This window comes from Acytostelium subglobosum (assembly GCF_000787575.1).
Source record: "Acytostelium subglobosum LB1 DNA, scaffold: scaffold33, whole genome shotgun sequence".
Classification (NCBI taxonomy): Eukaryota; Evosea; class Eumycetozoa; order Acytosteliales; family Acytosteliaceae; genus Acytostelium; species Acytostelium subglobosum.
The window spans coordinates 321932-349854 of record NW_012236500.1 but is presented as its reverse complement, the minus strand read 5'-3'; the positions used below and the strand labels follow the sequence as shown (position 1 = coordinate 349854).

Here is a 27923-nt window from a genome sequence, read left to right as displayed (position 1 = left end):
GCTCATACATACTCATTCATTCAATCAATCAATCATTCAATTTAGATCACTAAAGATACAATAATGTCAAAGAACGGAGAAGGATACATTCTTGATGATCGTGCAAAGGCACTGGCCAACTACCCTCACATGAGAAAGGCAGGAGGCTTCCTCTTTGTCAGTGGTATCTCCTCAAGGAGACCAGACAACACCTACGAAGGTGTAAGTTCAATCAATCACTCTACATCACTCATTCAACATCACTCATTCAACATCACTCACTCACTCAATCACTCACTCAACATCACTCATTCAATCAATCAATAGGTCACAACACAAGCTGATGGAACTGTTAAGCTGTGCATTAAAGAGCAGACTAGAGCTGTCATTGAGAACATTAGAACGATTCTGAAATCAGCTGGTGCTGACTTGGAGCATGTTATCGATGTCACAGTGTTCCTCGTCGATATGAAGGACTATGCAGAGTTCAACAACGTCTACAACAACTACTTCAACGCTGTCAATGGTCCCACCCGTACAACCGTTGCCGTTCACCAACTTCCCAACCCCAACCTATTGATCGAGATCAAGTCTGTTGCACTGGTGCCACAGTAGAGTAGTATAAACAACTCTTTATTCATTCAACCATCTACTTCTTCTTCGAGTCGATCAACTCCTTTAGAATGTTGGAGGCTGGTCCTGCCAAACCTTGTTGGGATGATAGCGAACCGAGTATGTTCTTGACAAGGTTAAAGTTGAGATCCACTGGTCGATTGATCTTGTCGGCTTCCAGTGTCTTGGGATCCTTGTCCTCATCACCTTCGTACTGGACCTTCTCGAATGATTGTCCCACGGGAGTATTGGCAATCTCCATGTCCATCTGATGCATTACATTTTCCATCTTTGACCTCCTTGGTGGTAACAGGTTTGAAAGATATACATCATCATAGTCTGTGTCCTCCATTGATACCTTGAAGTCGTCATCATCATCATCTTCATCATCATCGTCGTCTTGGTTGTTATTGCCATCATCATCGTCGTCCTTGTAATCACCTTCCTCGCCATAGTCTTCGATCCTATCGTACATCTCGTCATCACTGCTGTCATCTCCATCATTGATATTGTTTCCAGCTTGTTTGTTATCTATGCCAACTATATTCTTGAGGATGGACATGAACTTCTCGGGATCGAATGCCGACTCCTTGGACTTTGGCGCCCCAAAGTCCACACCATCAATCGATGAATGCTGCTCCATCATGCGCTGGAACTGCTTGGTCATGTTGTCCATCGGGTTCTTATTCTTGTCGCCGCCATCCGATGAGCCATTGGCATTCTCAAACTCTGTCAACAAGTCCTCCAGACGCGATGGTATCTTGTCCAACCACTTATCGCTCGATTCCTTTAACTTATCGTCACTCTCCTGTATCAGTTTGAGCATTGATTGTTGGTCTTGTCCAGCCAACACTTCATCCATGAAGCTCGCCAGTGATGACACTTGTTCTGACGTTGATGCAGACTTGGTCTGCTTCTTAAACTCCTCCTTAGCCTTGATCATTCGCTCGTTATACAACTTGGATCCTTCGACCTCCCCACCAAAGTAGTCGCTCTGTTTGAGACGCTGTAGGTACGCCTTCCATGATGCGCTGTGCAGGACGTCATGAGTCTTCCTGCGATACATCATCTCTGCGCCACAATGCACCTTGACGCCCAAGCTTGCAGCCTGGTACTCTGGCGCGGTGGGTCGCGGCAGCGGTGGGAACTGACGTGGTTGATTGAATCGCTGTTGTCTAAGCTGAGAGTACAGACATCTTGTGAATCGTATCTTAGTGTCGACCATCGTCATGCCTTGATCGAGAGTCGTGCGAACAGGGAATCGTTTCATCGTTGACACCGCCGCCATATCATCGGCATCTCTGTTGTAGAAGCAATGAACAATGTTTGATACGAGCTGAGGGTATCGCTTAAGCAGGAAGGCCAAGTCCACTGGTAGTCTGACCAAAGCCACATGTGATTGATCCTTCATGTACTTTCCATTGATGAAGCGAGACAATCGTTTATCGATCGCCTGTACAGTTTGAATGGGAGGCGATGTATCCAGTGAATGTGATGAAGATTGTGTATCGCGCCGCAGCAAAGTGAGTGCGCTGACCAAGTCCATGCGATAGGGTAACATGTCCAACTCTGATGGAGACGATGCTATGGGTATGATACGGAGGTGTCCATTACGAATGAACACTCGGTTGTGTGTAGACATTGGCTTCATCCACTTGGGCAATGTCTGTGCCGACTCGATCAACAAGAACTCGCCATCATTGTCCCTCACAGTGACCGAGATGTTTGTGAACTGTCGCGTCAACTGCATCAACAGATACACAATGAACCATTCATCATCAATTGCATCATCGAATCTTGTTCGGCCGTATAAATGTGGAGGTGCTGCTGCTGCTGTTGTTGCTGTTGCATGTGTTAGCGACTGGGGAGGACATACACACTCGCTCGGTGACATACCCTTTGTTGTCTTCGACTGGCCACTGTATATCTTGAGGAAGAAAGGGTCTCTCTGCCATATGTAGTCACGTATATGATTGGTTGAGAGATATTCGGTGTATTGTATCCTTAGTCGTTCAAGCTGATCCACAGTCTGAGCTTGTGAAGTCGAGTCATCGTCAACAAAGAGATGATACTCTACATAGAGATCATCAGTCAACTGTCCATCACGGGTAGGATCAACATCAACATCATGCTCATCTTCATTATCTCTCTCATTGTTGTAGTTGAAGTACATTGTTAACAATGATCCTCATTCTCAAACTTCGTCTTTAACATTCTTCGCGCGACCACTCTTTGTTGAATTTCCGTCAACCCTCGCCCTCGCCCGGTGCCCTGATCATGAAGGTGAAACAATGTACTAGTTAGGTTGTTATTGGTTCCATGTTGTTTGTTTGTGGTTTGGTGACGGGCTCGTCATATGGATTAGACTTTTCCTCGCGTACGACAGGTATGGAGGTAGGCATGTAACTCCATCCAATCCAGTGATTGATTGATTGAGTGATCCAGCACAGACTGCTACTGGTCGGTCGATCGGTCGACCATACCATCCCATCCATATGCCATAACATACAACCATGGATTAAGTTGCCATCATCGATAACTAAACATCAATGTTGTAGTTGTGACTGACGAGGACTGGCGATGATGTGGCGGGTGATGGTACTGGTGGCGTTGGCGGTGCCACTGGCTGGTTGAACTTGTCGTTGTATAACTTTACATACTTCTCGCAGTTGTCCATCTGACTGGACTCTTCAAAGAACTTGTACACGGTGTAGAAGAGCACGTCGTCATTCTGCTCGGAAGCGTGGCGCAGGAACAGCTCGGGATCATTCTTCATGTTGGCATTGCGCATGAATCTCAGTGCGAGCAGCACCTGATTCTTCTCCAACAGCGTCGATATAATAAGATCGGGCATTCTCAATCGTTTGAACATGTCCATCGACAGCTGCAGTGCAGGCGGGTACGATGCGCCCAGCGACAACAACTTGTAAGCAATGATCTTTGAGTCCTCCACAACGTTATACTGCAAGAATCGATGTAGTTCAGAGTACCTTGATTGATTGATTGGTTGTTTGAGTGTCAGTGGAATGATCCCCAAGTGAGCGAACAAACATGTGATGACTTACATTTGATTGTCGATGAATAGACTGATGAGCAACTCGTATAACTTTCCTGATCGCTTGCAGTACATAAAGTTGAGCGAGCGAATGTACTCGGTGACGATCGCTATCAGGTATTTGGAGTCCATCTCGATGAGGTGAAGCTGCTTCTTCATGTCCAGCTCGCTGAGCTCAGTGTTTTCCTTGGTCTCTTGCAGCGAGACTATGATCTTCTCGTAGATAGGGTTGAAGACGTGGTGGAAGATGTCATCCGAGTCGATGATGATGTATCCACGTGGTGCAGCCTTGGGCGACACAGCACCAGACGACGCAGCGGATACGGCCGCCGCTGCTGCTGCAGACGCGGGCAGCATCGATGTGCTGTCACTTAGGTTAAGGCCGCGGCCACCCGCGTCCATGTCACCAGCAGTCACCGAGTACTTAAGCCGGCTGGTGAGGGTTGGGCTGCTGTTGAGGCTGCGTGGCGATGAGAAGGACGAGGAGGAGAGTGAGGGGGCATCGCCGCCCATCGAGTCGTCGCCCATGCCCATGCTCATGCTCATACTCATGTTCATACTGTTCATGCCCATCATATGTTGTTGCTGAGGTGAGTTGGTCCTTGAGTTGTCTGCGCTGCTGCTGTAAGAAGAGGAGGTCTTGCGATTATGCATGAGGTGCGCCGTGGCCTTCTCGTAGGTGTGCAGGTCGTGATTGAGCGAGTCGAACGTCTTGCCGAGCGACTCGAGCGACTCGGCGCGGTACTCAATCATCGAGCGAATCTGATTGAGCAGGGCGATCTTGGCGTTGGCCGTCGTCCTCAGCTGCAGGAAGGGGATGATCTTGTGCGTGTCGACCTGGAAGAAGTTGGATATCTTGTCAAAGCTGAGCTTGACCTCGAACCAGCGGCCAGTGGCAGAGTCGAACAGGAAGTTGGGCGAGACGTATCGCCAGGAGTCAAGGTACAGCTGTTGCGCCGGCTGTGTCGGCTGGATCGCGGGTGAGTGCTGGCCGCTGCGTGACGAGTTCAATGATGTCGACGACGTTGATGATGATAATGATAATGATGATGGAGTGTCGATGAATGGCGTCGCGCCCGGTGTCAAGTCCATTGGGATGGCCGAGATGGGGAAGTTGGGAGGGTCCTTGAGCATGCGGATGTCAAACACCATGGACACCTTGTGTTGGCAGTAGTGTACAATGATCATGTTGTCGACAAAGTGTATGTAGTTGGTACCAGACATCAGCAGCTTGATGGTGCGCACCTTGTACACGGTCTCGCTCCTCAGCTCATAGATGGTCATCTGAGTCTTGTCGGCAAAGATACAAAACATCACGCCGTACATTATCGACAAGTACAGCCCACGCAAGTCCAATGGCGCCGCACTTTCAACCGTGAACTTTGCCAACTTCTCAATATAGTTGTGCGTCAACTGATATGGCTGTATCGCGTTTCCAGTGCCACAGTATGTCAATATGATTGCTGTCTTTGCCTGTTACATGTGATTGATTGATTGATTGATTGACCATGTTTGATTGATTGAGTTAGCCTGAGTCGTCGTTCGATCGATCAATCAATCACGTACATGATATACAAAGGAGTGAATCTTTAGCTTGGTCTCTTTGATTAGCTTGCATTGAATGTCGGTCTGTGTCGTGTTGACCTGATACAACTCCAATGAACTATTGGTGACTATCAAGAATGAATCATTCTTTGTCGCAACAAAGTAGAATCCCAATATAGTCGTACCCTTTGTACTCTTATACTTTGTAGACTGTATCAATCTCTTTCCATCATATACATTCAACAGTTCCTGTTATTCATTGATTGAGTGATTGAGTGAGTGACCATGTTCTCGCGACTCCATCATCATCATCATCAACATCATCGTTAACAATCACATACGATATCTGTATCATTGAATTGAGTTGCTGCGTATATACCATTGGGAGAGAACTTGGCATCTCTAATAGGTTTATCAGAACTATGTTATGACAACAATGGGAGGTGTCAGCGTGAATGGTTGATTGATTGAATGGACTTTGAACATATGACATACCAATATAATCCTCTCTCCTTTGTCTTTAACATTGGTACGTAGCCAAAGCCACTTGGATTCGATAATATAACATATCCCAATGTATCGTCATAAGACAAGAATGTCTCATTGGGTTCGATCTTCAGTCCTGGTATCGGATGGAGTTCGACCGACATAATTACTATCTATCTTTCTATCGTTATTTGGTCCAATCGAATCTTTTAATGAGCAGTATTGAGTGATTGAGTTGAACTTTTTATATTTACTTATACTTATACTAATACTAATACTCTATCTATTATTACAACAACAATAAGAACAAGAAACTTTCAACGACAATTACTAGTTCAAGTGACAGACTGAATGAATGACACAGACTAAACTAAAACTGGCTGATCAACCAATCCCATCCCCCCCACGAGACACCAAGAGAGTGTGTTTACACAAAGTTCAAAACTTCGCTCAGAACTGCGAGATCCTATTTATCTTTGCAATGAAACGAATAAAACACTCCTTAAGTGTGATTGAGGGGTGCGTTTCGTGTCATTCTTACTAATCAGTCATCTAAACAAGGAAAGCCAGCTGGTCATATTGTCAATCAATCAAACAATCAATCATTCAAACGATCAATCAATCAAACAAAGCATGCTTTTAGCTTTAATTAATTGTCAAGTTGGAGGATGAGGTCGAGCAATTGACACTCACTACTTTCGAGGCAACATCAACTTGATCTGGTTGCTCACTTCAATGCTGCAGTTCTTGTCTTCCATGGCTTGTCGTGCAAGGTCTGGATAGTGCTGGACGAGGAATGAGAGCACTCCAAACCGTGTGGTTGAGTTGGATCTGTAGCGAAGGTGATCGTGACGGAACGCGTCTGCACTGATGCCTTCAGTGCGATGATCCCGAAGGAAGTGCAGTATCTCCAGTGATGTCGTCCAGTTCATGGCGGCCACTGTGCATCCGGCCTTGCTGTATCGATGCAGGAACTGCACCACCTCATAATGATTGCCCTTGGCCGCGCTATCCATTATGTCGGTGGACGTGAACTCGCACAGACCATTCCAGAGCAAGAACTGCAATACTTCAAGACGTCCTTTGCTTGCCGCCTCATCTGGCAAGGACGCCTTGGCACGGTAGGTACTCATGTCATATCTAAGGCGGCCCGTGGACAGCAGGTGTCGCAACACCCTGATGCAGCCGTTGCCACAGAGTGCCCTGTAGTCCATGAGGAAGTTCTGTTTCGAGTCGATCAGGAACTGGATTGGCACGGGGTCGTCGTTCTCTACCGCGATGCCCCAGATCTGGGTGGTATGCTTGGCCACTAGCTCCGGGCAATGATCCAGATGCTCGTTCAGCACGTCAATGTCTGAGCGGGTGGTCGCGCTATTGAGTGTCTGAAGGTTGTAGCACAGTGAGATGCCAAACAGCTCGGCTAGATGGTCGGCCGTGTCGATCTGGTGGTAGATATAGGCCACGTTGTAGAGGTGTTGGTGGTCCCAAGAGCTGGACGGGAATGCATTGATGATGTAGCGCACCAGAGGGAGCGAGCCAAGCCTAATGGCCTGGATCAGATGTTCGGGTGCGAGCGTCGACAGTCCATTCTGGTGCAAGAACATGACGACCTCGGCGGCGTTATTCCTGCTGGCCTGCAACACACGTCCAATGAGGTTGGCGTTGACTTGGGGTGTGTACGTGTTGAGGTAATGCAGCACGACGAGGTGTCCATGCAGCGCGGCGTTCTCAAAGCACAAGCCACTGGGAGGCTGGTTGTCGAGCTCGAGCAAGTAGAGAACCACGTCAAGGAAGCCCAGTCCCGAGGCCTTGGCGATGGCCTGTTGAGTGAAGCCTTCAGTCCTGTTATCGTGAAGGAATCGCAGTACGTCCATGTGTCCGCCACCAGCCGCATAGTCCATGGCTGATGTTGTGGCGGGCCACCCATTCTCGTGAAGATATCGAACGATATCCAAGTACCCTGCCTCAGCAGCGATCTTGATAGGTGTGTTGGTGCGTCGTACGCCCGGGAACATGCTCAGGAACTCCTTGATAATATCCAGGCTGCCAGAGTACACAACCATGTCCAGCATCAGATCGTCGAGCTTGCCGCGACGGAGGTGGGTGCGCGTGTTCGCACCCATCTGTTTGAGTATTTCCATGGAACCGGAGCGCGCTCCGTTCACCAGGCCATTCGGCGTGAAGCCCTCTGTGCGCGACTCGATGAGATAGCTCACGACACGTGCATGTCCATTGAGTGCGGCCAGGTCGATCGCATGTGTCGTGCAGCCCTCCGTCCTATGCTCGCTGAGGAACTGCACAATGTTGAGGTGGCCAGCGGCCGCAGCGTAGTCCATTGCTGCATCAGTGCACTTGGACTGCGGTAAGTTGTGCATGAACACGATGCAAGCCAGCGAGCCTGATTTAGCGCACTCGTCCATCATCCATCCTGTGCCATCCATTTTGAAGTAATGACCGTACTGCTTGTGTATCTCGCTGAGCAGGTTGACATCGACATTGTTTTGCAACAGATTCTTTAAAGATGAGTAGTAAAAGATGAAGTTGTGCTCCTCTGGATCAGTCAGCTTTGCGTACATCGTATCGAATCGTTTGCTATTTGACAACAACAGTGATGGTATCTCATTGTAGATATGGGACTTCATTCCCAATGCCTTATGTATCGTTGGCACCTGTTCCGTCACATGTTTGAACAACGGTCTATTATGTAACAATGAATGAAATGCATTGTTTATGTTTGTATTGTTGGTTGTATCATTCATTATATATCTGTATATCTGTATATGTGTATATCTATATCTATATCTGTATCTGTATCTATCAATATCTGATTTAATGATGGTTGAATGAGATTCTCTACTTTGATATTTTTGAAGATGCATGTGTCGTTTGACAAAGTTGTGTTGTTTCCAAATCATTTCCAAAAATGGACACTCGCTCTGCGTGGTCGCGTGGACGTGGCAGGAGGCTCGTGGCCCATCTTGATCATCGAGGACAAGTCACTCACTCGCATTATCTAAAGGCATCGTTCTCCGCGTCATAATCCATTACTTTGGGGTCAAGTCCAAACACCTTGAGTATGAACAACTTTGTTGTGACGTCGATATCTTCATCTTCTTGGCCTTCACGTGTCTCAACCTCTCCTCCACCAACACCCCCATCATCGTACTGATCGCTATCCTTGCCGGCTTGATCTTTATCCTGGTCGCGATCATGATCAATCCAACTATTGCTCGGTTGGAATCCTGCAAGAGCAAGTGCATTCTTTCGCTTGCGCTGGGCCGCCACCTTGGGATCCAAGTTGCACAGCAGCCCGTCTGACTCTTCTTGCTTCTTGAGCGCCTCCATGTAGGTCGACTGCAGCCTCTCCACAAGAACCTTGGCGACCTTCTTCCACTTGGTAATAAGGACATCGACGTTGCCATTCTGGTTGCTGCCATGTTGGAACTTTTTGCTCACTTGTATTGGCGTGGGCTTGGTCGTACTTGTGAAGCTTGCCAGTTGAAACTTCTTGTCCTCGATTGATTGTTTCAGACGCTTCCTCTCCTCGGCTATTATCGACAACTCATCATTGACCATTGATTCCAGGGGATAGACATCACTCTCAGTCCTGGGCTTCTTGTAAGGTGACTCTGGCTCACTCGGACCATTCCTCATTGTCGTCTTCCTCTTGAGACTGTCCTGTAGCGCCTTGCTCTTTGTTGGAGTCGCCAGATGATTGACCTTCTGCTCATATGAGTGTTTGTTAGTATCTAACATGTCTTTGAAGTCAAGGTTCATTCAATCATACCTTGGTTGGTGTTGATAAATGATTGTTGTGATTGATATTTGTCTTGTTGTCGTTGGCGGTCGTGCTCTTGATGGGAGTGGATGATGTGGATGATGTGGATTGTGTGTCCTTGGCGTTGTTGGCCTTGTCATGTTGTCGACTAGCAATGTATGATTGAGTGAGTCGATGCCATTGGATTGAAGAGTAGAGTGATATGCCATGACCACCAGTCTTGTCCACAGCAATCTTTGCAATCAACTTCTTGTTCAACAATGTTTGTAATGTAGACTCCACCAACTTCTTGTCAACGTTTGATCCAGTTCCAGTGACTTTGCCAGTACCAAGATGATTGATGACTTCATTCAATGATAATGGTTCATTCTTTGAATATATATAATTGATTATTCTATTTGATAATGAGTCCTTTTCCTTTTCTTTGTCTTTATCATTGTCGTTGTCAAAATTGATTGAGGGAATATGTTTCCAAAGGGTAGCTTGAGGTATGCGACTATCAGATTGCTTTGGAGGTGATAGTGCAACCTTGGTATCAGTGTCCTTTGTAGCAACCTTTACCGGTGACACAAATCCTGTTCTAACCTTTGTCCTAAGATTCATTATTATTATGTACAGATAATTATATTTATATTGGATTGAAGAGATAATAATGAACAAGTCCACAAGATGAAGTTGACGAAAGTTTGAAAAACACCCGATTCTTAGAAAGTTTTGTTTCATTTCAAGTTGTTGAACAAACAAATAAAGACAAGACAGATATTAGATATAGATAATAATGAATCATAGAGCACCCTTGGAGAGTCAGATACTGACCTTGCAAGTCGGTCCCTATTCAAACTTCATTGCATCACATTACTGGAACATACAGGTTGGTGCACCATTCAATTCATTCATTCAATCAATCACTGGTGTATCATCACAATCTAACATATTATTATCATAATACAATGCGACATAATAGAATGATAACTATCAATATAGTATAAAGAATAACTCAAAGTTTGAAGTCAATCCATCTATATTGTATAGAGGTGGAAGTGGCGAGACTGCCAATGATTCACAGACTTATACACCGAGAGTGTTGGTTGTGGACTATGCCGACAACTTTGGTGCGATGAGTAGAGAGGGTAGGATATATAGACCAAAGATGTCGGCTGCAGGCCTGCCCGCGACAACTGCCGTGTCTGAGGACTTGGGTGAGCGAGTGACACAGCACATTTCAAAGCCAGCTGGATCGCCCATCTCATTCGACTCGGATAAAGACCATCGTCTGGACGACTTTGAATACTGGTCCGACTATCTCCAGACCGACTACCACACCAACAGCATCGTCCCGCTCACCCAAACCAACCAGAACAACAGTATAAGTGGCAAGCTCTACGACGATGGCTACGACCTATTCTTTGACAACGTGGAGATCGTAAGTGAACCTTAGTTGGCCCGATGATGGATACGCTCTAACAAGTCTGCTGACGAACAAACAGGTTGATACGTATCAAGACAACATGAGACGACTGGTGGAGGAGTGTGATCATCTTGGTGGATTCCAATGCTTTAGTGATGTCGATGGAATATGGGGTGGAGTCAGTACGGCATTGTTGCAACATATTGAAGACGAGTATACATCGCGTCCAATCATCACATTTGGTTGTACACAACACTCAACTAGTATTGCCGATCAGGTCGAAGCATCCATTGATGAGCGAGTCTACAATGTATCCAAGTCCATCAAGTCCCTGGCTCAATACAGCAGCCTCTACACCCCGCTCACAGCTCAACGATGGTCTGGCGTCACAACAACATCATTCAATCGACTAAAGGTAGGCAACACATACATGTTGTTACCCAATCAATGTCACTCACTCATTCAATCAAACATACTAGATGAACAACAAGTTCCAGACATCAGCGATATTGGCATCATCAATCGACACTGGAACATTGTACTATCGATCCAACTTTAATCATAGTATTGCCGATCTGTGTAGACATATGTCGTTGGGTGGACCTCGCAACCTATGTACATTGTCCTCCTCCTTCCCAGGTTCGATCGCCGAATTCTCCTTTGCGGCGCGTCCACTCTACACCGCCAACCAACAGAACACCACCAACACCTCTGCACAGCCACTGCACTCCCATCCACTCATGAACTACCTCTCGCCAAAGATTATCAATGTAAGTTAAGTTAACTTGTCCAACTTGGAACAATGTGATTGATGTGCACGCACTGACCCATCTCATTCCATCACTCATTCAATCACACGTTCACAGAAGTCCTTCAGTCCATTCACCGAGGTGATATCAATGAGAGGTGAGGTGTGTCCAGGTGTGTCTGGATATGATCAAGTCAAAGAAGTGTTGGAGCAGTACATGAGTGATTCAAACCGTGGCAATGAATACCATTCCAGGGCCATCAACTCAATGATCTGTAACATCAGCCAGCCATTCATTGTTGACAAACCTCATTCATTCCCAGCATATCGATCAACATCAACCAATCAATCATCCAACAGTAACAACAACATGGAACAACAACAACAACAACATTATGATCCAACTCCAACATCGATATTGGCACATTTACAGAATGGTAGATTGGTACAACAGTATGTCAAGACATTGGCGATGGAGTTCAAAGAGTTGATCCAACAGAGGAGAGTACATCGCAACAACAATACGTCAGACGAAGCGGATCCCAATAGCGCCACACTAGAGCATCTGCTCAACATTTCCGACGCCTATTCCACTTCCGACTAATGGATGGTCTGTCTGATGATGATTATGATTGAATCCTAGTGCGCGACAGAGTGTGATCATCACCATCCACACCGACGATGTTTGCATAACACGCCCCACTTGTTTATACATGCGGGTACGAACGTGCAAGGTAGAGCATGGACCATGTTTAAAAAGACGAAAGATCTGTTCTTATTGATGATGGACCATCACCCAATCCATCCTTGACCATAATTAGACATAAAATTGGATAAAAGTGGGACTTTGTTACTTTTTCCAAAAGATCTAAAAAATAAAAAAACGACAAAAGTGGGCTAACTACGGCTCAATCACAGAGAGTGTTAAATTGATCACACAGGGGCAGGGGCGTTACAAAGTGATCAAATAGCCGAAGTAAAGTTAACTTTCTTTGGTCTATAACACGCGTTCACAAGATTATTGACCAGTTGTCAATGGACCATCAACAATCTATCTCACAAAGATATTTATTTGTTTGTTTGTTCACTCAATCTTAACAATCAATCACATTGACTTGACTTCCAGTCCATCTCCAAACCAAACCAATCCAGTCCAATCCAGTCCACCTTGGTCCATTGAAACAATCATCCAGTCACTCACTCATCACTCATCACTCAATCAACTCATCAATCGATCCACTCGATCAATCTCTCAATAACTATCAATCACTCATGAGCATAAGATGTCAGATACAGTGTCAGACAACACAAAGGAGAATAGGAGTAAACGGCGTGATAACACAAAGAAGTCAACATCAACGGCAGCAATGTCTTCGGCATCAACGGCTGGTGGGGGTAGTACCGCCCCACCCATGTTAGGTCCAACAAACATTGCCACGCCAACAGCTAAAGCAAAGGCAGCAGCTTTGACCTCGAAAGCTACATCAAAGTCAATGGCGGCTACAGCCTCGCCAACAGCCTCGCCAACCACCTCGCCCACCGCCACACCCTCACCATCACCCGCACACACGGCAACCACAACATCAACATCGGTCATCATGACACCCGACTACTCACTGGCCGCAGCAAACTTGACAGAGGAGTTCATTGCCAAGGAGAAGATAAGATTGTGGACCATCGCACTTCAGAGTCGCCTGGAGTTGTCGAGCAGGATGATGAAGCCCAAGTGGCGCTTCGTATCAGAGATTGACGGCATCAAGTATTGGAAGTTGGACGAGCCCACCAACGACACGACGCACACGTCAAAGTCAGAGATCATCGTCAACAAGTCATCGTCGACAGTCATGCACTTCATGTCTGACCTCAGCCGAATCCACATGTGGAACAAGTACTTGTCGTCGTGTAACAAGGTATGCGACCTGATCGAACGCCTGAGCGTGTACCACGACTCAGAGCTGCTGCACGGCTGCCCGCATCTGTGGCTGCCCGGCCGCGACTCCCTCATGATCAAGTATAGCGGCCCACATCCGACCATGCCCAAGACATTCGTTCGTGTGGTCAAGTCGGTCGAGTCACCGCTCTGTCCCAAACTACCAGGCTACACGCGCACCCAAGTGCTCTCAGGCTTCGTGGTGGAGGAGCTGGCCGAGCATCGCTCGCGCATTACCAACGTCATCTTCCACGACTTCTGCGTGGCCAACCCGCCATCTGTGTGGGACACCTGGCTGGTGCCCTTCATTGCCAAGTGTGACAGCTGGACGCTCAACAAGATGGCCAAGCTCAAGTACTTCATCGAGTTGGAGCCCAACTTCACCGGAGAGATACCGGTGGACAGGCGCACCAAGAAGTCGCAGCAGATCCAACAGCGCGGCCAGAAGAAGCAGCGCAACTCGAATGCCAATACTGGCGCCAATGCCAACCCATTCAACAACATAGTCTTTGTCAATGTCTTTGAGAATGGACTCACGTCAAAGTCCACAGCCACGTCAACAACCTCAACAACATCGACAACATCATCTTTCCAGCCCGCTGAAGAGGTGCATGCACTGGGCAGCAAGCGCAAGGTTGAGCAACCACCGCGCATCATTGACTTTGACGACGAGCGACTGTTCTCGCCAGACCCCAAGCTCAAGGCGCAGCGTCTGCTCACCTTCCTACAGGGTCTCAAGTTAACGGAAGTGGTCTCCTGCCCCCAGATAACCATCGACACGGCTAAAGTTACTGTGGCGCAGTTTGAAAGTGTGTCGCAGCATCAGCCCTCCAGCCACCAACACCACGTCGACCTTGGAGGTGACGTAGGTAGTGGCGTTGGCAATGGCAGCATCAATAGCATTATCAACAGCAACAGCAGCAACAACAGTGTACATAACCTAATTGTAAATAACTCAGAGTCCGAGGCAACATCACTCGACAACATCCTTCGCCAACAACTCGACATCAAGGACTACATCACATCGACCACGTCTCAAGGCACCAACGAAGAGGAGTGCTACCGTATATATAGGGCAGTAAGTAAGACTTCATCTAGCGTCTCAAGTGCAACTCACTCACTCATCATCCGATCAATCAATCAAACAAACAGAGGTTCAGCACCAAGTCGCCACCATCATCGATCTTGTTCTCACTGCTGGATGGAGACATTCGCAGGAAGTGGAGCCCTTATGTGATTGATACTAATGAGCTGTGGGAGAAGAACAATACGGCGGCGATGGAGGTACACTCGTACGCTGTGTTGCTGGCAGATGGACGCAGTATTCGCGTGGAGCTCGACTATCATCTGCGAGTGAGCCAGCATCTCCTGTCGGCATACTTCCCCAACGATGCCAACAATGTGCTGGTGACGCTGGAGGAGCGTAGTAACTCGGACATACTGCTCATTCGCCAGGAGAATGACACCATTGACGAGAACCACCGCACCATCGACTTTATCTACTTCTCCAAGAGCACCAACTGGCTGTGGGCCAACGAGTTGGTCGACAATACGTTGTCCAATCTCAACTTTGATCACAACTACAATTACACACCAACCAGCAACGATTCGAGGAATGGCCATCCTCAACATCACGGCGGTGTCAATGGAAGTGTCAATGGCAGTGGCAATGGCAATGGCGGCTGCAGTGGCAACTATTCGAACAATGTCCATGGCGGCAACAGGTCATCACCACATCATCAATTCTCCATTGTCAACTTCAACTTCCTGGATCATCTCATGCTCAAAGCATCCATATCATTCAAAGATGTCCTTGAAGAGGAGTGTCGAAAGATAAACCATCTTCATATGTAATGAAGATACATCATCTCCAATCATACATCCAATCGATGTTCAGTGTTTGGGCGAGGGCAAGGGCGAGGGCGAGGGTTTATTGTTGTTCCAAGATGTGTTGGATCTTGTCCAAATGGATGAAGCCAGAGCGTATTAGGTCGGGATCGATGTGTAGGAATAGAGTTGGGGATATTCGTCTTAGATCGAATGCTACACTCTTGATGTGGATCACAATGTGTGAGGTGGTCAAAGGTATGTGATCCATGAATTGTTGACCTTGATCAATGTACTTTATGGATCTGTCATCATGCCAACGGTAGTACCTCAGTGAAGGTGTGATCATTGCAAGGTTGGCTATTGGTTGATCATAGAATATCAAGTTCAAACTTGTTATCGATTCACCAGGTATATCACCTGGCTTCAATGTATATGTGTTAAGGCCTCCATGTAGTGTCAGAGTGTTGATATGCGATGGACTTGGCCACATTGAACTAGTCATCTTTAGACTGAATTTATCGAGGCGTATTAACAAGTGTTCGATGCCACTTGGAAACGAGGTGATTTGTCCATTTGGTGCGATCTCCAGCCTCCTTAAATATGCGGGTAGCGTTGACAAGTCCAACTCTGATGTAGGCTCACCATCAATGGAGCCAATGACCAACTTGTCCAGCACGGGGAATGTGTCCGATGTGATAGTTCCCAGGTGATGGATGTTGAATGACTCGAGAAAAAGCTCGACAAGGTTGGGAGATGCTGGGAGGGCAGTGCTGGACAAGTTGATATAAAGCATTCGCAATGTTGGATGATTGATTGGATGTGGATAGTTCAGCGCAAAGATAGTCAGGTCGGTGAGCGAGGGCGGCAAGTTGAACACGGGAAGTTTGTACGGACTGTAGAGAGTGAGAAAGGCCAGTGAGGGTGGAAATAGCGAGCAGTCCAAGGGCGCGACCAGTTCACCAAAGCCCAACACCTCGAGTGATGTCATATCTCTAAGGTCAAAGTTGGGCGACAGTCTACCTTGGCTGCAGAGGGCGACGTCCATGCCGGTCAGGGTCGTTGGGAGAATGCTCGAGTTGATGCCGATATCAAAGACGTCATATTCACCCTCATTGCCAATGTCCAGTTGAGTGATTGGTATGTTGCGTAGATTGACGTTTGATCGAGTGAACGATGACATATTATAGTGTACACTGGGGAGTGGGCCACGCTTACGCAACATATCAAAGAACTCAATGGTACCATCCCAGAACTTCTGATCCATCGCTCTCTCACTACAGTCCTCAAATATTATCTCCTTGATCCCATGAGTCACACTCAACACTTCATGTTGCCATCCATCATCACTGAGATCTTTATATCCAGATCATTGATTGATTGATTGATTGAATGAGTGAGTAAGATGGCATTACTTGACATGATATGATTTGATATGATATGATTGTGACATACCAATACCAAGATGGATTGAGAGATCATAGAAGTCGGTACTTGGTTCAAATCGAGTGTGGATATGAATGGTCCAACATTTGTTGTTAATTGATTGTTCGATAATAGGATATTTATATGATAGTAATGTTACTTGATCAAGTTTGTCACTAACATATGATGAATTGAATGATATATAACTATTCCTTTGTTCAAACAGTCTCTTACACACCAATGACAACACCAACCTATCTCCATTATCATCCAAACACTCAACAATATATCTTAACAAAGTATTTTGAAGTCTATCCATTGTTATTATTATTAATGTTATTATTCTATTCTTTGATGAGTGAGTGGTACCTTCCCAGTCCATTGATGTCCTTGTAATGTTGTACTTTACATTATTTATTTATTTTATTTTATTAATTTCTTGTGTGTTTGATGATCAGAGAACTGCCCATTTCCTCACACACTCTCTTTTCTCACCTCTTCTCCACTTTTGTCTGTTATTTTTTTTTTGAATTTACATCAAATGAGATGGACCATCCAACAACAACAACCCAAACCCTTGAGTGTGTCTCTTTGTCAAACAGATGAGCTCATCGTCAAAGTAATAAACATTTATATAAATATATAATATATAATAATATCAACATCAATCATCATCAATCAATATCTTTTGAATAGTTAGTGTTACTGAGTGTTACACGAAACGACACTGTTGTGATATCATATCAATCAAATCAGATCATATAATATAAGATCAAATCAATGTACTTTGAATATAATATATATAATATAAATATATTTAATTAATTAATTAATCAAACAAACAAACAAACTATAATATATAACAAACCAAACATTCATTTAAAATGAATAACAACAATCAACAACATCATCATGATACGATGATGGGTGATATGGATGACACGAATGCTCTTCAATTACCTCAACCACAACAACAACAACATCAACAACAACAACAACAACAACAACAAACAGGTGGTGCAGCAGGTGGAGCAATCAATTCATTCGCCGACTTTATGAACTTTCGCATGTCACAATCACTCGATCTTAATGGTTTTGTCAATGCGTTTGAGAGTGGCACATGCAGCTCATTTCAATCGTTTCAACAACAGTTGCAGCAGTCCAACTCCAACATCTTTGCCAATGTCCTATCCCAACATCAGCAGCAACAACAACAACAACCATCATTTCAATATAACACACAACAACAAGTACAGCAGCAGCAGCCACAACAACATCATCATAGTCCAAGCATGATGTCGACACAGCAGCAGCAGCAGCAACAGCAGCAGTCACAACAACAACAAAACTACATGTTACAACAGCAACAACAACAACAACAGCAGCAACAACAATCAACACTAATCAATCAAACAAAGACTCAATACCTTCAACAATCGACGTCGACGACGACGACGAACAACACAGCCTATCCAAACCTATTTGGAAGCACGGACATCCAGGCGGAGCTTAGGGAGCTGCTTGCGTCATTACAGAGCCTCTCGCAAGAATCGCTCCAGCATCTGTTCTTTTTGAGCCGCTCGCTGCAGCCGCACGTGTCCGAGGAGCTCAGGTTCCCTTTGATCACCAAGATGTTCAGCGACATGCCCAAGCTGATCGACCAGATCAACACGGCTACGTTCCAGGCGTACGCGCAGGAGCCCAACAACCACGCCTTCAAGCTCTTCCTGGACTTCAAGGAGCTGTCCAACATGCTGGCCCATGTATCATACACCCAACTCTTCCAGCTGACAAACAACATGATCCCGCCCGGATCGCCGCAGTTCCAGTTCAACATCCTGTTGCGCATCCAGGAGTACATGCAGCACATCAACTTTGACACACTCAAGCGCATGAACACAGCGCTGACCAACAACGCGCAGCCCACCTATCTCAACAACCAGCAGCTGCTTCAGATCGACGCACACATCCCCATCGAGATCCTGCACTTTATCGCAGGCACCATGTCGTTGGCGCTGCCCGAGCTGCTCTCCTTTCACTCATGGTTCATCGTGCTGTCCAAGAAGATGTTGGCCGTGCTGCTCGCTATCCTCCAGCTCGAGTCGTCCACCGTGCTCGACCTGAAAAGGCTGCTTGCCACCAGCTTCCCGCCGCCATTGGCGCAGCCCTTTGAGCTGCAGATGCACCAGCAGCCAAACACTGGCGTCCCGACCGTCAGCATTAGCCATCCCTCCTCGAATCAATCACTCAACACCTCGTCGCCATCGTCCGAATTCTCTCCAAACATTCCACCTCTGTTCAATCTCAATCTATCCGCATCGTTTGGTATCCCATTATCCCCACTTGATCAACATCAACAACAAAATCAACAACAGCAACATCAACAACAACTTCAGCTACAACAGCAACAACTTCAACAGCAACAGTCTGGTAGCAAGTCACCAAACAATCAATTAGTTGTAAAGAATGAAACACATGGATCCCTAGCAGTCCTCAACACTTCCGAGTCCTCCATATTAGCTTCGTCGTCAAGCACAACAAACTGGTATGTTTGATTGATTGATCATCCCAGCCTCTGACACTCTTACTAACTCTCCCTCCATTCCTTCACACCAGTCCATTTTATTTAAAGATTTCCAGACAACCTCCATCAAGCACGGTGTATCAGAGGATCCTGAAGCCATTCCCTTCGGTGATGCTTTGTGGACCTGGCGTGGAGAACACCAACCTCTCCAATTTCTTCGTAGAGGCATCACTACTCCGAAACGATAATCAGCAGGAGCTGACCACATGCCTCGATGGCAACAAGATCTCGCGTATTGCCAATGGAATCTTTGCGCCCTTCAAGAAGCTGAAAATCCTCTCGACGACACAGCAGCAGAGGACACTGTTCCGTCTCAAGTTTGTCTTGAAGCGATACATTGGCAGCGACTTCCAGACCATCTCCAACGCATTCGTCCTCTCCGATCCCATCGAAGTCTTTTCACATACCATTTACTTAACGGATAAACAAGATGGTAAGTGTCCTGTCCCCGATCAATCAATCAATCAAATAGTCACTAACAATCACTCAATCATCATTCAAACAGTGCCATTGCCACCATCAGTCACAGAGATTGTACCAGCGCAGGGACCACCCAACACGAGGATGGTCGTATTGGGCTCCAACTTCTCAAAGGGCGATCATCTGGCAGTGATGTTTGGTCCGATGGAGAGCACATCTGTGCAGTTCTACGAGAAGGGAACAATCATTTGTAACGCACCCGAGCGATCAGAGGCTGTAAAGAGTGGATCGTCCGTCCTTGTCAAGGTCACCAACGACGGTGAGCAGTACTCCAACGACACAGTGAGCTTCACCTACACTCGATGATATGATGTCGGCCATGATGACGACGATGATGAAGACGATGATGATGAGGATGGGGGTGGCAGCTACACAAGACCCTCCTTGCCCTCCCAATGTACGATCACTTTGACCCTCCCAACAAGTATGCCCGTTCCTCATTCTCTTATGCTCCTCTTTGACAAGTCGCAATAAAAGTCTGTGTTGTTGCGCAAGTTCATTCAATCATTGTCGGGTTGTGATGTCGGCAGGCCCGACCAGTAGTTACCTCGCGAGAAGTAGGACGAAGCCCACCTTGGTGCCCTTGGCCCAAAAACACACAAGATCTTTCTGTTTTGTGATTGAGGCCTTGATGGTCCTTGTTCCCAAAACACATAAGTAGTACTTTAGTGGCCTCATCCCTATGCCTTTAAGTACCCATCCCTAACTGTACATAGATATAAATAATCAATCAATCAAATAATAAGGGATGGGAAACCAACCAACCAAGACTGGTAGCTTGGGCGAGGGAACAAGTGGCACGCCGGGAAGTCGTAAGTTGGAGTCCTTGGTCGAGTGTGACACTGACTGACTAACGCACCAACAACAACAACAACAAAGCATCGGAACAACAGAACAAGAAGAGAGAGCAGATATTGGAAGAGTTGGTAAAGACTGAGAGAACTTATACCAACTATCTATCGGTGATTGATGAGGTGTTCAGTCAACCGATGCTCAAACGTAATGTGATTGGCAAAGAGAATCACAAGGAGTTGTTCTCAAGTATAGATCCCATCATTGCATTCCATCGTGACTTCTTCCAAGAGTTGGCAATATGTTACAACTCATTCTCATGGGATGCTGCCATTCAATCATCACAGGTTTCAATGGATGATGGTGCAAGTGGAAGTGGCAAATCCAAGCAGATCATCAACAACAACAACAAGAAGAAGAATCAGAATCATGTCTCACTTGAGGCATCCATTGACTTCACAGACATATTCAACAAGCATGTATGTTATGTTATGGACCTGCCCATCCAAGTGTTCCCAACACCATCTCTGCCACATGTGTGTGGAGCGGAACCTCTGAGTGGGATAGTCCCATCATGACCTGATATATCTAACATTCTTTGATGAGACAGAGGAGCAACTTCACAATGTATAGTCTTTATATAGTATCATATGACAAGATAATCCAAACACTCAATCGACTTCGAAAGAAATCATCAGTGGCTAGCTTTCTCGAGGTATGTGTTGATGTGTCACTCTGCTCTGGATCACATTCCACTCATTCATCCAATCGATCAATCGATCAATCAATCAATCAAACCAGAAAGCAAGAGCAGATCCTCAATGTAATGGACAAGACCTGAGTTCTTTACTCATCATGCCAGTCCAACGACTTCCAAGATATGTATTATTGCTCAATGTACGTACTTTTGGGCACATCATCTAGCCAATGAGTTGGTACATCAAACTGATGATGAAGGATATCATTCATTCATTCATTGTAGGAGTTGTTAAAGAATACACCACCAGGACATAGGAATGTCAAGATACTTGAGTTCTGTATTAATGGAATCAAGAGTGTCACTCAGTTCATCAATGAGGCCAAGAGGGATGATGAGAACCTTAGCAAGATGCAAGAGTTCCAAGAGACTCTAATTGACAAAGTGGTAAGTGATCAAGATATATCAGTGCACTCAATCAAGATATATGATCAAGATATATGATCAAGATATATGATCAAGATATATCAGTGCACTGATGATGAGTGATCATATTTGACTGACAGATGATCACCATTACACCATGCTCTAGAATGTGTTGGAACCCAATCGCAAGTTATATCTCAATGGAGAGCTATTTGTACATTCAATATATCCGATGAAGGATGAAGATGATATATTGAAGAGGGTACATAAGTATATGAAGGGAAGGAAGAAGAAGAAGTCATCGACTCAGTCACCAACAGTGGAGAGCAACACAGTGTTTCCAGATGAGTTCAAATGTGGCAAGGATCACGGATACTATATATTCAACGATTGTTTCGTCATGGTCTCCAAACAGGCCAAGCCTACCAAGGCTGGACTATCCAGTCTCCTCCAATCCTCATCATCTTCCAAACTTGTGTGGACCATCAATGATTGTTCACTTCTCAAGAGTACCAAAGTCATTGACATTGCAGACATCTTTGGTATCTATCTTCCAGAAATGATTGATTGATGAGTTAGAGCATCGACTGACTGGAACCATTCCACCCACCCCAACCATTCCACCACACACACGTAGGATTCATGAACAGCCTATTGTTGGTCACAGAGAAGTCATGCTATTATGTTCAGCTATTGAATCAAGAGAATAAGGAACGAATGTTGAACACAGTCGCCATGAGCAGGGTCGATTGGAAGAAGACACTGGATAGTTCATTGGCTGATAGTAATGATGGGTCATTATCAGACTCTACCAACTCGGCCTCTGCCTTAGCCTCAGCCTCGATCACCAGTGTACTACCAGGCCTTCTTACATTGAGGCCACCCCCTCCACCTCCCAACTCATCATCATCATCACTCTCGTCACTACCAGCTGGCTCATCCAAGACCCTACCATCACCAATCAAACCATCATCCAAGTCGAATGCAGGGGGAGGAGGTGATCAAGCCGAGAACAAGAAGGAGAGAAATGTATTCTTTACCATTGGCAGGGCAGCAGGAAACAAGTTAAAGATAAAGGACTGACAGTCCATATATGTGTATATTGATCAACACTCCATCATGATGATAATGATGGATAGATTCCGATTGTAAAATAGTCAATACCAAATGATGCCATTCGAATGATTGATGAACCAATGATAAAGATTGCTACACTGGGCAGGAGTGCAAAGATGAAGTAATCAGCAATGAGCACTCGATGTTCAGGTGTCACACGGTTCTGTGATCGCAAATAGATGGGACGTTTGAACAGGGCGGGCAATGCAACAATGATCGTCAATGAGAGGAATGAGATTGCAATGAGTGCTGCAATGCCCAGTGAGTACAATGATATCAATTCTTCATCTGGCATGATCACCGACCACACTGTACCAGCAAGTAAGTTCAACCAGAAGCATGCATAGCAAGGATACAACAAAAGTTCATTTGATGCTATTGATGTTGATGTTGATGTTGATGTTGATGTTGATGTTGATGTTGATTGTGATTGATGATCATCAACTTCTTTGACATCCTTTCTTCCAACTGCTGATGCTGTTGTTGTTCTATGATTGATAGTTGACATTTAACTAAATATAAATCTTAGATGATCATCAAAAAGTGATCTGACAATTTTTGAATGTGAACCATTACTAGTATACAACAATAATTATTAATTACAATTAATAATTAATTAATTTCTTCTCATTCCAAATTGAATTGAGGTCGAATATCCCATAAATTAATTAATTAATTCAATCCTGATTTAGATAATATTATCAAAGTTTTATAAATACAATTTGTTATAGTTTTATCTTGTATACTCATCCATTATACAAAATATTAACTCATAACTAATCCATGACCTGGAGCCAATCCAGGGATATTCCTGAAAATGATTGAGAGAGATGAGATAGTAGGTATGGTTGGTGGATGATGGGTTATTGGACCAATATTTAGCATAATGTTGGAAAAGCAACCACATGATGAAAGGTTTGTTATATCTACTCTAGCAATGGATGGTAATTCCAAGGCACGTTAGCCACTAAAGTAAGTGATTCTGTTTGAGGTATGGACAATTTCATTTCTCCACTCATATGGTGATTTGGGGAGCCATTAGAATATTTACCATATAATCCAAACTCTATGTAGTGATTGTAACCTAGTTGACTTGAGGGATTGATTTATTAGGATTGATTGTGATTGATTGATTGAGCGAGTGAGTGAGGTGATGCGAAGAAGAATGAGTTACTGTCCATCATACGCTATTGCCCAAAACATCAACCCACTCAATAAGGCCTCACCTCAAGATGTAATTTGGTATTTGTGTACAAATAGTTCATCAAACGAACATTCGTGGTCTTCAAACATTATGTTTATCATCATGTATACAGATGACAATCTCCTCACTTTCCAGCTTCCAGCTCAGTCAACCACTTCATCGCTTTGCCCAAGTTGTGGTGAATATTCAACTACTATGGAGCTACTCCAAATTTGTATGTATGTTGGGTTTGTGATGGTTTTTAGAGTGTGGGTTGGAATTTTTGTTTGCTCAGTTGATCACTGAATGCCCACACAAGTAAATAATGAATACCAAATGAATGAATGAATTACTCTACGTGCTCTTGAATGGGGTGAGTTTAATGCATCCTGTGCGAAATCCATTGGTTTGGATGGAAGGAATGTTGGATCGATGAATGGATGCTGTAGTGATCCACCACTCACTGCAACATAACAACTGGGTGGAAATACACCAGGATAGTATACCGGATGATTATTTATTGAGGTCCTCAATCAAATCATATTACAACAACAATAATAATCATATATTTTAATAATTAATAACATAAAGGAATAAATTTATTAAATATTATTATATATATAAATAACAAAATCTATATATTTGATTACATCCAATACTCTTTATTGTTTTAAACAACAACTACAACACCAAAATTATTGAATTCCATCAATAAAGTAATATTGACCCATCATCATTCCTAAAAATACCAAAAAATAGTAACAAGTGCACAGTTCAATGAAGGACATGCGTGTTCAATGGGATGTCCAAGTGGCCAACTATGTTGCCAACCTTTGGCAAACTTACCGCCAAAGTGCTTCCCCAAATGTTCATTTAGGAAATGCCCTTATCCATCGGCATGTACTTTGAACTACTTGGGTGATCCTATATGTATTGTGTCGACAGGTGATGTATCCACTACCGTCTCTACTATTGTATCCACTCAGTCCACTGTGGCATCTACAACAGTAACATCGGGACAAAGTGTTTCATCCACCGTCGCATCTACATCCGTGTCCACTCAGTCCACTGTTGCTAGCACAACTGTGACTACCACTGCTACTGCTACTGCTTCTACATTTGCCACAACTACTGTCTCCACTCAATCGACTGTTGCCAGCACAACTGTGACAACGACAGGTGTCCCAATTACATCTGCTACTGCTTCTACATTTGCCACCACTACTGTCTCCACTCAGTCCACTGTTGCGAGCACAACTGTGACGACCACTGCTACCGCAACAGCCTCTACGTTTGCCACAACTACTGTCTCCACTCAGTCCACTGTTGCCAGTACTACAGTGTCGACCACGAGTGCTCAGACTACCACGAGTGCCTCAACAACTTTCACAACAACTGGACCTGCTTCGACGATCACCCAGACCACAACTGTGACGACGACTGCCACGGCCCCGGCATCTTCAACAACTGTAACAACTACTGTGTCAACTCAGTCCACTGTTGCCAGCACATCAGTGAGCACAACTGTCACCACTGGTAGTCCACCAACCTCCACTACAGTGTCTACCACTGCATCGACAACGGTAACGACCACAGGTCCAGGCTCAACCATCACGCAGACCACATCGGCTACTACCACTGTGACTACAACGGCCAGCATCAGTGCAACTCCAACATCCTCATCAGCAAGTTCTACGGTTACCACTACTGCCTCAACTACCGTCACTCCTACCAGCACCATCACGGCCACAACTACAGTTACCACAACTGCATTGACTGCTTCCTCTGTTGCCTCGACTGTTGCTCAAGTCCCGTCAACAGTAGCCTCACCAACCTCTGGCATTCCAACCTCTACCGTTGCTTCGACCACAGCGACCACAATGGTCCCTACCACTGCATCGACCATGACTCAGTCCACCACTGCTACCACAACAGTAACCACTTCGGTCCCTCCAGTAACCACAAGTGCCTCGACCACAGTCTCGACTATAGTCACGACTACAGGAGTTGCTTCAACTATCACGCAGACCACCTCAGCAACGACCACCATCACAACTGGTGCTAACTCTGGTACTGCCTCATCTACCGCCACAGCTACCACCACAGCTACGGCTACTGCAACTGTAACTGCACCAATTACATCGACCGTTGCTTCCACCACTGTCTCGACCCAGTCGACCACAATGAGCACGGTTGCAAGCACCACCAACAAGCCAACATCAACTGTGGCAACAACAACAGTGTCAACTCAGTCAACTGTGGCAAGCACCACAGTCTCTACAACCGTGAAACCAACGACCACCACTGTATGGCGCCAGATACATATATCCTTCTCTCATCTACAGCTGGAGTTAAACAGTGTGTCCCTGATCAGTAAACTAGCAAGTTTAATTCTTCAAGTTCCAGACCAACAACCTTAACAACAAGTAGAAGGACAAGAGCTTACAATAAATGGTGATGATTCATTTCTTGATAAACAAGTAATCAGTGGATGTTATGAATGGGAATATGATGATTGAGATGTGGACGTTGTTGGTTGTTTCGTTGTAGACATTAATCGGAGAACTTCCTTCGATGGGAATTGATACAAGGGTGACAATGTCTGAATTGGTCAGTTTGATTGATTAATGGTAGCACAGTTTGCGATGACGCCTTTTATTCACTTATCTTTCTCTATTATTTCATTACTAGTAATCAAACATCTTTGAGATTGTTGTTGTTATTGTGGCCTGGCGATGACTGTGAAGATAGTGATGATGACTTGTTCAAAATGAGAGAATGATTGTAACTGTTCCTTCGATACCGGTCTTTGAGTTGTGGAGATATGTACAGAGGCTGAGGGAACTTCTTCTTGAGTATGGTATCCATGTCGAATGAGTTTGATAGTGTCCTTGATTTGGTCCTGTTGAATGGACGCGGTGGGATGTCAAGCGTGGCCGACGACTTGGACATTGACGTGTGAGGGATGGCCTGTTGTGGAAGTGGCGACAGTTGTGGCAAATTGACCTGTGGCACGACACTGCTGCTGGTATGATCGTCGACTGTGCCAGCTGCATGTTTGCTCTCGTTGGATGAATCTGACTCGCAATCCGATTCGCCGTCCGACTCCTCTGGCTCCTCCTGCTGATTCATTATGTCAGACATCAGATAGCCCTTCAAATCCATAATGAGATATTGCGTAAACACATCCTCATGTACACACAAATCAAACTGTAAGTCTTCCAACAATCTTCGCTCTATTCCATTCACTTCTTCTAAAGTTAATCCTCCAACTACACTATACACATCGTGCGGATAGTAGTAGTCATCACAAAACTTGATTGATATAAGTATGCTGAGTGTTGGTAACATGTTAGCTAAAATGTGTTTCCGTGTTTCCGCGTGGCTGTTTGTGTTTCCGTGTTTCCGTGTTTCCGTCATTTGCCGCCAATCCTCGATTAATAAACATACCATCCAAATATGATTCTATGTACATTGAGTGAGTTCAATATGTAATTCTTCTCGACGATCAAACGATCGAGATACACTAGGGCAATGATGAAGCAGCTCTTGCTACAACCTAGATATTGAACTAAACGTTTGAGATAGTCGACTACGCTGATGGCTGGTCTTATGCCTTGGGGATTGTAGAATACACCTGTCAAGGGTGTGTCGTCCATCAGGTCTCTATCGCCCTCGTCCGTCATCTGTGTCAACAAATAATTGAATATATATGCTATTGGACATTCGTTGGCGTCTCGATCCATCTTGTCCCACAGTCCAGGTTCGCATTCGTCTGCCACTATTCGTCTTATCCTCTGAATCACTGTGGTTGTTGTCCCCATTCCTATCCTATCCTATCCTATCCTATCC

The 27923-nt window shown here is 45.2% G+C and overlaps 15 protein-coding genes across 15 annotated transcripts; 7 read left to right on the top strand and 8 right to left on the bottom strand.

Annotated features, from left to right (window-relative positions):
- Nucleotides 1-45: 45 nt before the first annotated feature.
- Nucleotides 46-588, top strand: SAMD00019534_116120 (hypothetical protein; the record flags this gene model as incomplete). The annotated part of the gene is made up of 2 exons (XM_012893299.1): nucleotides 46-201; nucleotides 307-588. Coding segments are annotated over 2 exons (438 nt in total), but the record flags the coding sequence as incomplete, so codon positions are not given.
- Nucleotides 589-628: 40 nt separating this feature from the next.
- SAMD00019534_116110 (hypothetical protein) lies at nucleotides 629-2764 on the bottom strand (the record flags this gene model as incomplete). The annotated part of the gene is made up of 2 exons (XM_012893298.1): nucleotides 629-2424; nucleotides 2488-2764. The coding sequence occupies 2 exons, from the start codon at nucleotides 2762-2764 to the stop codon at nucleotides 629-631; spliced, it is 2073 nt and encodes a 690-aa protein (XP_012748752.1).
- A 366-nt stretch (nucleotides 2765-3130) lies between these two features.
- Nucleotides 3131-5841, bottom strand: SAMD00019534_116100 (hypothetical protein; the record flags this gene model as incomplete). The annotated part of the gene is made up of 5 exons (XM_012893297.1): nucleotides 3131-3581; nucleotides 3657-5119; nucleotides 5213-5440; nucleotides 5533-5611; nucleotides 5687-5841. 5 exons carry the CDS (start codon nucleotides 5839-5841, stop codon nucleotides 3131-3133), a joined length of 2376 nt encoding a protein of 791 aa, XP_012748751.1.
- A 528-nt stretch (nucleotides 5842-6369) lies between these two features.
- SAMD00019534_116090 (hypothetical protein) lies at nucleotides 6370-8319 on the bottom strand (the record flags this gene model as incomplete). Its single annotated transcript, XM_012893296.1, has 1 exon — nucleotides 6370-8319. One exon carries the CDS (start codon nucleotides 8317-8319, stop codon nucleotides 6370-6372), a length of 1950 nt encoding a protein of 649 aa, XP_012748750.1.
- A 367-nt stretch (nucleotides 8320-8686) lies between these two features.
- Nucleotides 8687-10058, bottom strand: SAMD00019534_116080 (hypothetical protein; the record flags this gene model as incomplete). The annotated part of the gene is made up of 2 exons (XM_012893295.1): nucleotides 8687-9400; nucleotides 9465-10058. The coding sequence occupies 2 exons, from the start codon at nucleotides 10056-10058 to the stop codon at nucleotides 8687-8689; spliced, it is 1308 nt and encodes a 435-aa protein (XP_012748749.1).
- A 175-nt stretch (nucleotides 10059-10233) lies between these two features.
- SAMD00019534_116070 (hypothetical protein) lies at nucleotides 10234-12215 on the top strand (the record flags this gene model as incomplete). Its single annotated transcript, XM_012893294.1, has 5 exons — nucleotides 10234-10326; nucleotides 10420-10878; nucleotides 10943-11278; nucleotides 11343-11633; nucleotides 11730-12215. The coding sequence occupies 5 exons, from the start codon at nucleotides 10234-10236 to the stop codon at nucleotides 12213-12215; spliced, it is 1665 nt and encodes a 554-aa protein (XP_012748748.1).
- Nucleotides 12216-12881: 666 nt separating this feature from the next.
- On the bottom strand, nucleotides 12882-13211 carry SAMD00019534_116060 (hypothetical protein; the record flags this gene model as incomplete). The annotated part of the gene is made up of 1 exon (XM_012893293.1): nucleotides 12882-13211. The coding sequence occupies one exon, from the start codon at nucleotides 13209-13211 to the stop codon at nucleotides 12882-12884; it is 330 nt and encodes a 109-aa protein (XP_012748747.1).
- SAMD00019534_116050 (hypothetical protein) lies at nucleotides 13105-15395 on the top strand (the record flags this gene model as incomplete). Its single annotated transcript, XM_012893292.1, has 2 exons — nucleotides 13105-14619; nucleotides 14694-15395. 2 exons carry the CDS (start codon nucleotides 13105-13107, stop codon nucleotides 15393-15395), a joined length of 2217 nt encoding a protein of 738 aa, XP_012748746.1.
- Nucleotides 15396-15471: 76 nt separating this feature from the next.
- On the bottom strand, nucleotides 15472-16635 carry SAMD00019534_116040 (hypothetical protein; the record flags this gene model as incomplete). The annotated part of the gene is made up of 1 exon (XM_012893291.1): nucleotides 15472-16635. The coding sequence occupies one exon, from the start codon at nucleotides 16633-16635 to the stop codon at nucleotides 15472-15474; it is 1164 nt and encodes a 387-aa protein (XP_012748745.1).
- Nucleotides 16636-17725: 1090 nt separating this feature from the next.
- On the top strand, nucleotides 17726-20163 carry SAMD00019534_116030 (hypothetical protein; the record flags this gene model as incomplete). The annotated part of the gene is made up of 3 exons (XM_012893290.1): nucleotides 17726-19338; nucleotides 19410-19810; nucleotides 19883-20163. 3 exons carry the CDS (start codon nucleotides 17726-17728, stop codon nucleotides 20161-20163), a joined length of 2295 nt encoding a protein of 764 aa, XP_012748744.1.
- Nucleotides 20164-20605: 442 nt separating this feature from the next.
- Nucleotides 20606-21895, top strand: SAMD00019534_116020 (hypothetical protein; the record flags this gene model as incomplete). The annotated part of the gene is made up of 6 exons (XM_012893289.1): nucleotides 20606-20669; nucleotides 20737-21128; nucleotides 21338-21364; nucleotides 21451-21546; nucleotides 21632-21793; nucleotides 21878-21895. The coding sequence occupies 6 exons, from the start codon at nucleotides 20606-20608 to the stop codon at nucleotides 21893-21895; spliced, it is 759 nt and encodes a 252-aa protein (XP_012748743.1).
- A 109-nt stretch (nucleotides 21896-22004) lies between these two features.
- On the top strand, nucleotides 22005-22855 carry SAMD00019534_116010 (hypothetical protein; the record flags this gene model as incomplete). The annotated part of the gene is made up of 2 exons (XM_012893288.1): nucleotides 22005-22314; nucleotides 22410-22855. 2 exons carry the CDS (start codon nucleotides 22005-22007, stop codon nucleotides 22853-22855), a joined length of 756 nt encoding a protein of 251 aa, XP_012748742.1.
- Nucleotides 22856-22892: 37 nt separating this feature from the next.
- On the bottom strand, nucleotides 22893-23183 carry SAMD00019534_116000 (hypothetical protein; the record flags this gene model as incomplete). Its single annotated transcript, XM_012893287.1, has 1 exon — nucleotides 22893-23183. A coding segment is annotated over one exon (291 nt), but the record flags the coding sequence as incomplete, so codon positions are not given.
- A 1685-nt stretch (nucleotides 23184-24868) lies between these two features.
- On the top strand, nucleotides 24869-26491 carry SAMD00019534_115990 (hypothetical protein; the record flags this gene model as incomplete). Its single annotated transcript, XM_012893286.1, has 1 exon — nucleotides 24869-26491. One exon carries the CDS (start codon nucleotides 24869-24871, stop codon nucleotides 26489-26491), a length of 1623 nt encoding a protein of 540 aa, XP_012748740.1.
- A 277-nt stretch (nucleotides 26492-26768) lies between these two features.
- SAMD00019534_115980 (hypothetical protein) lies at nucleotides 26769-27895 on the bottom strand (the record flags this gene model as incomplete). Its single annotated transcript, XM_012893285.1, has 2 exons — nucleotides 26769-27405; nucleotides 27522-27895. Coding segments are annotated over 2 exons (1011 nt in total), but the record flags the coding sequence as incomplete, so codon positions are not given.
- Nucleotides 27896-27923: the final 28 nt, after the last annotated feature.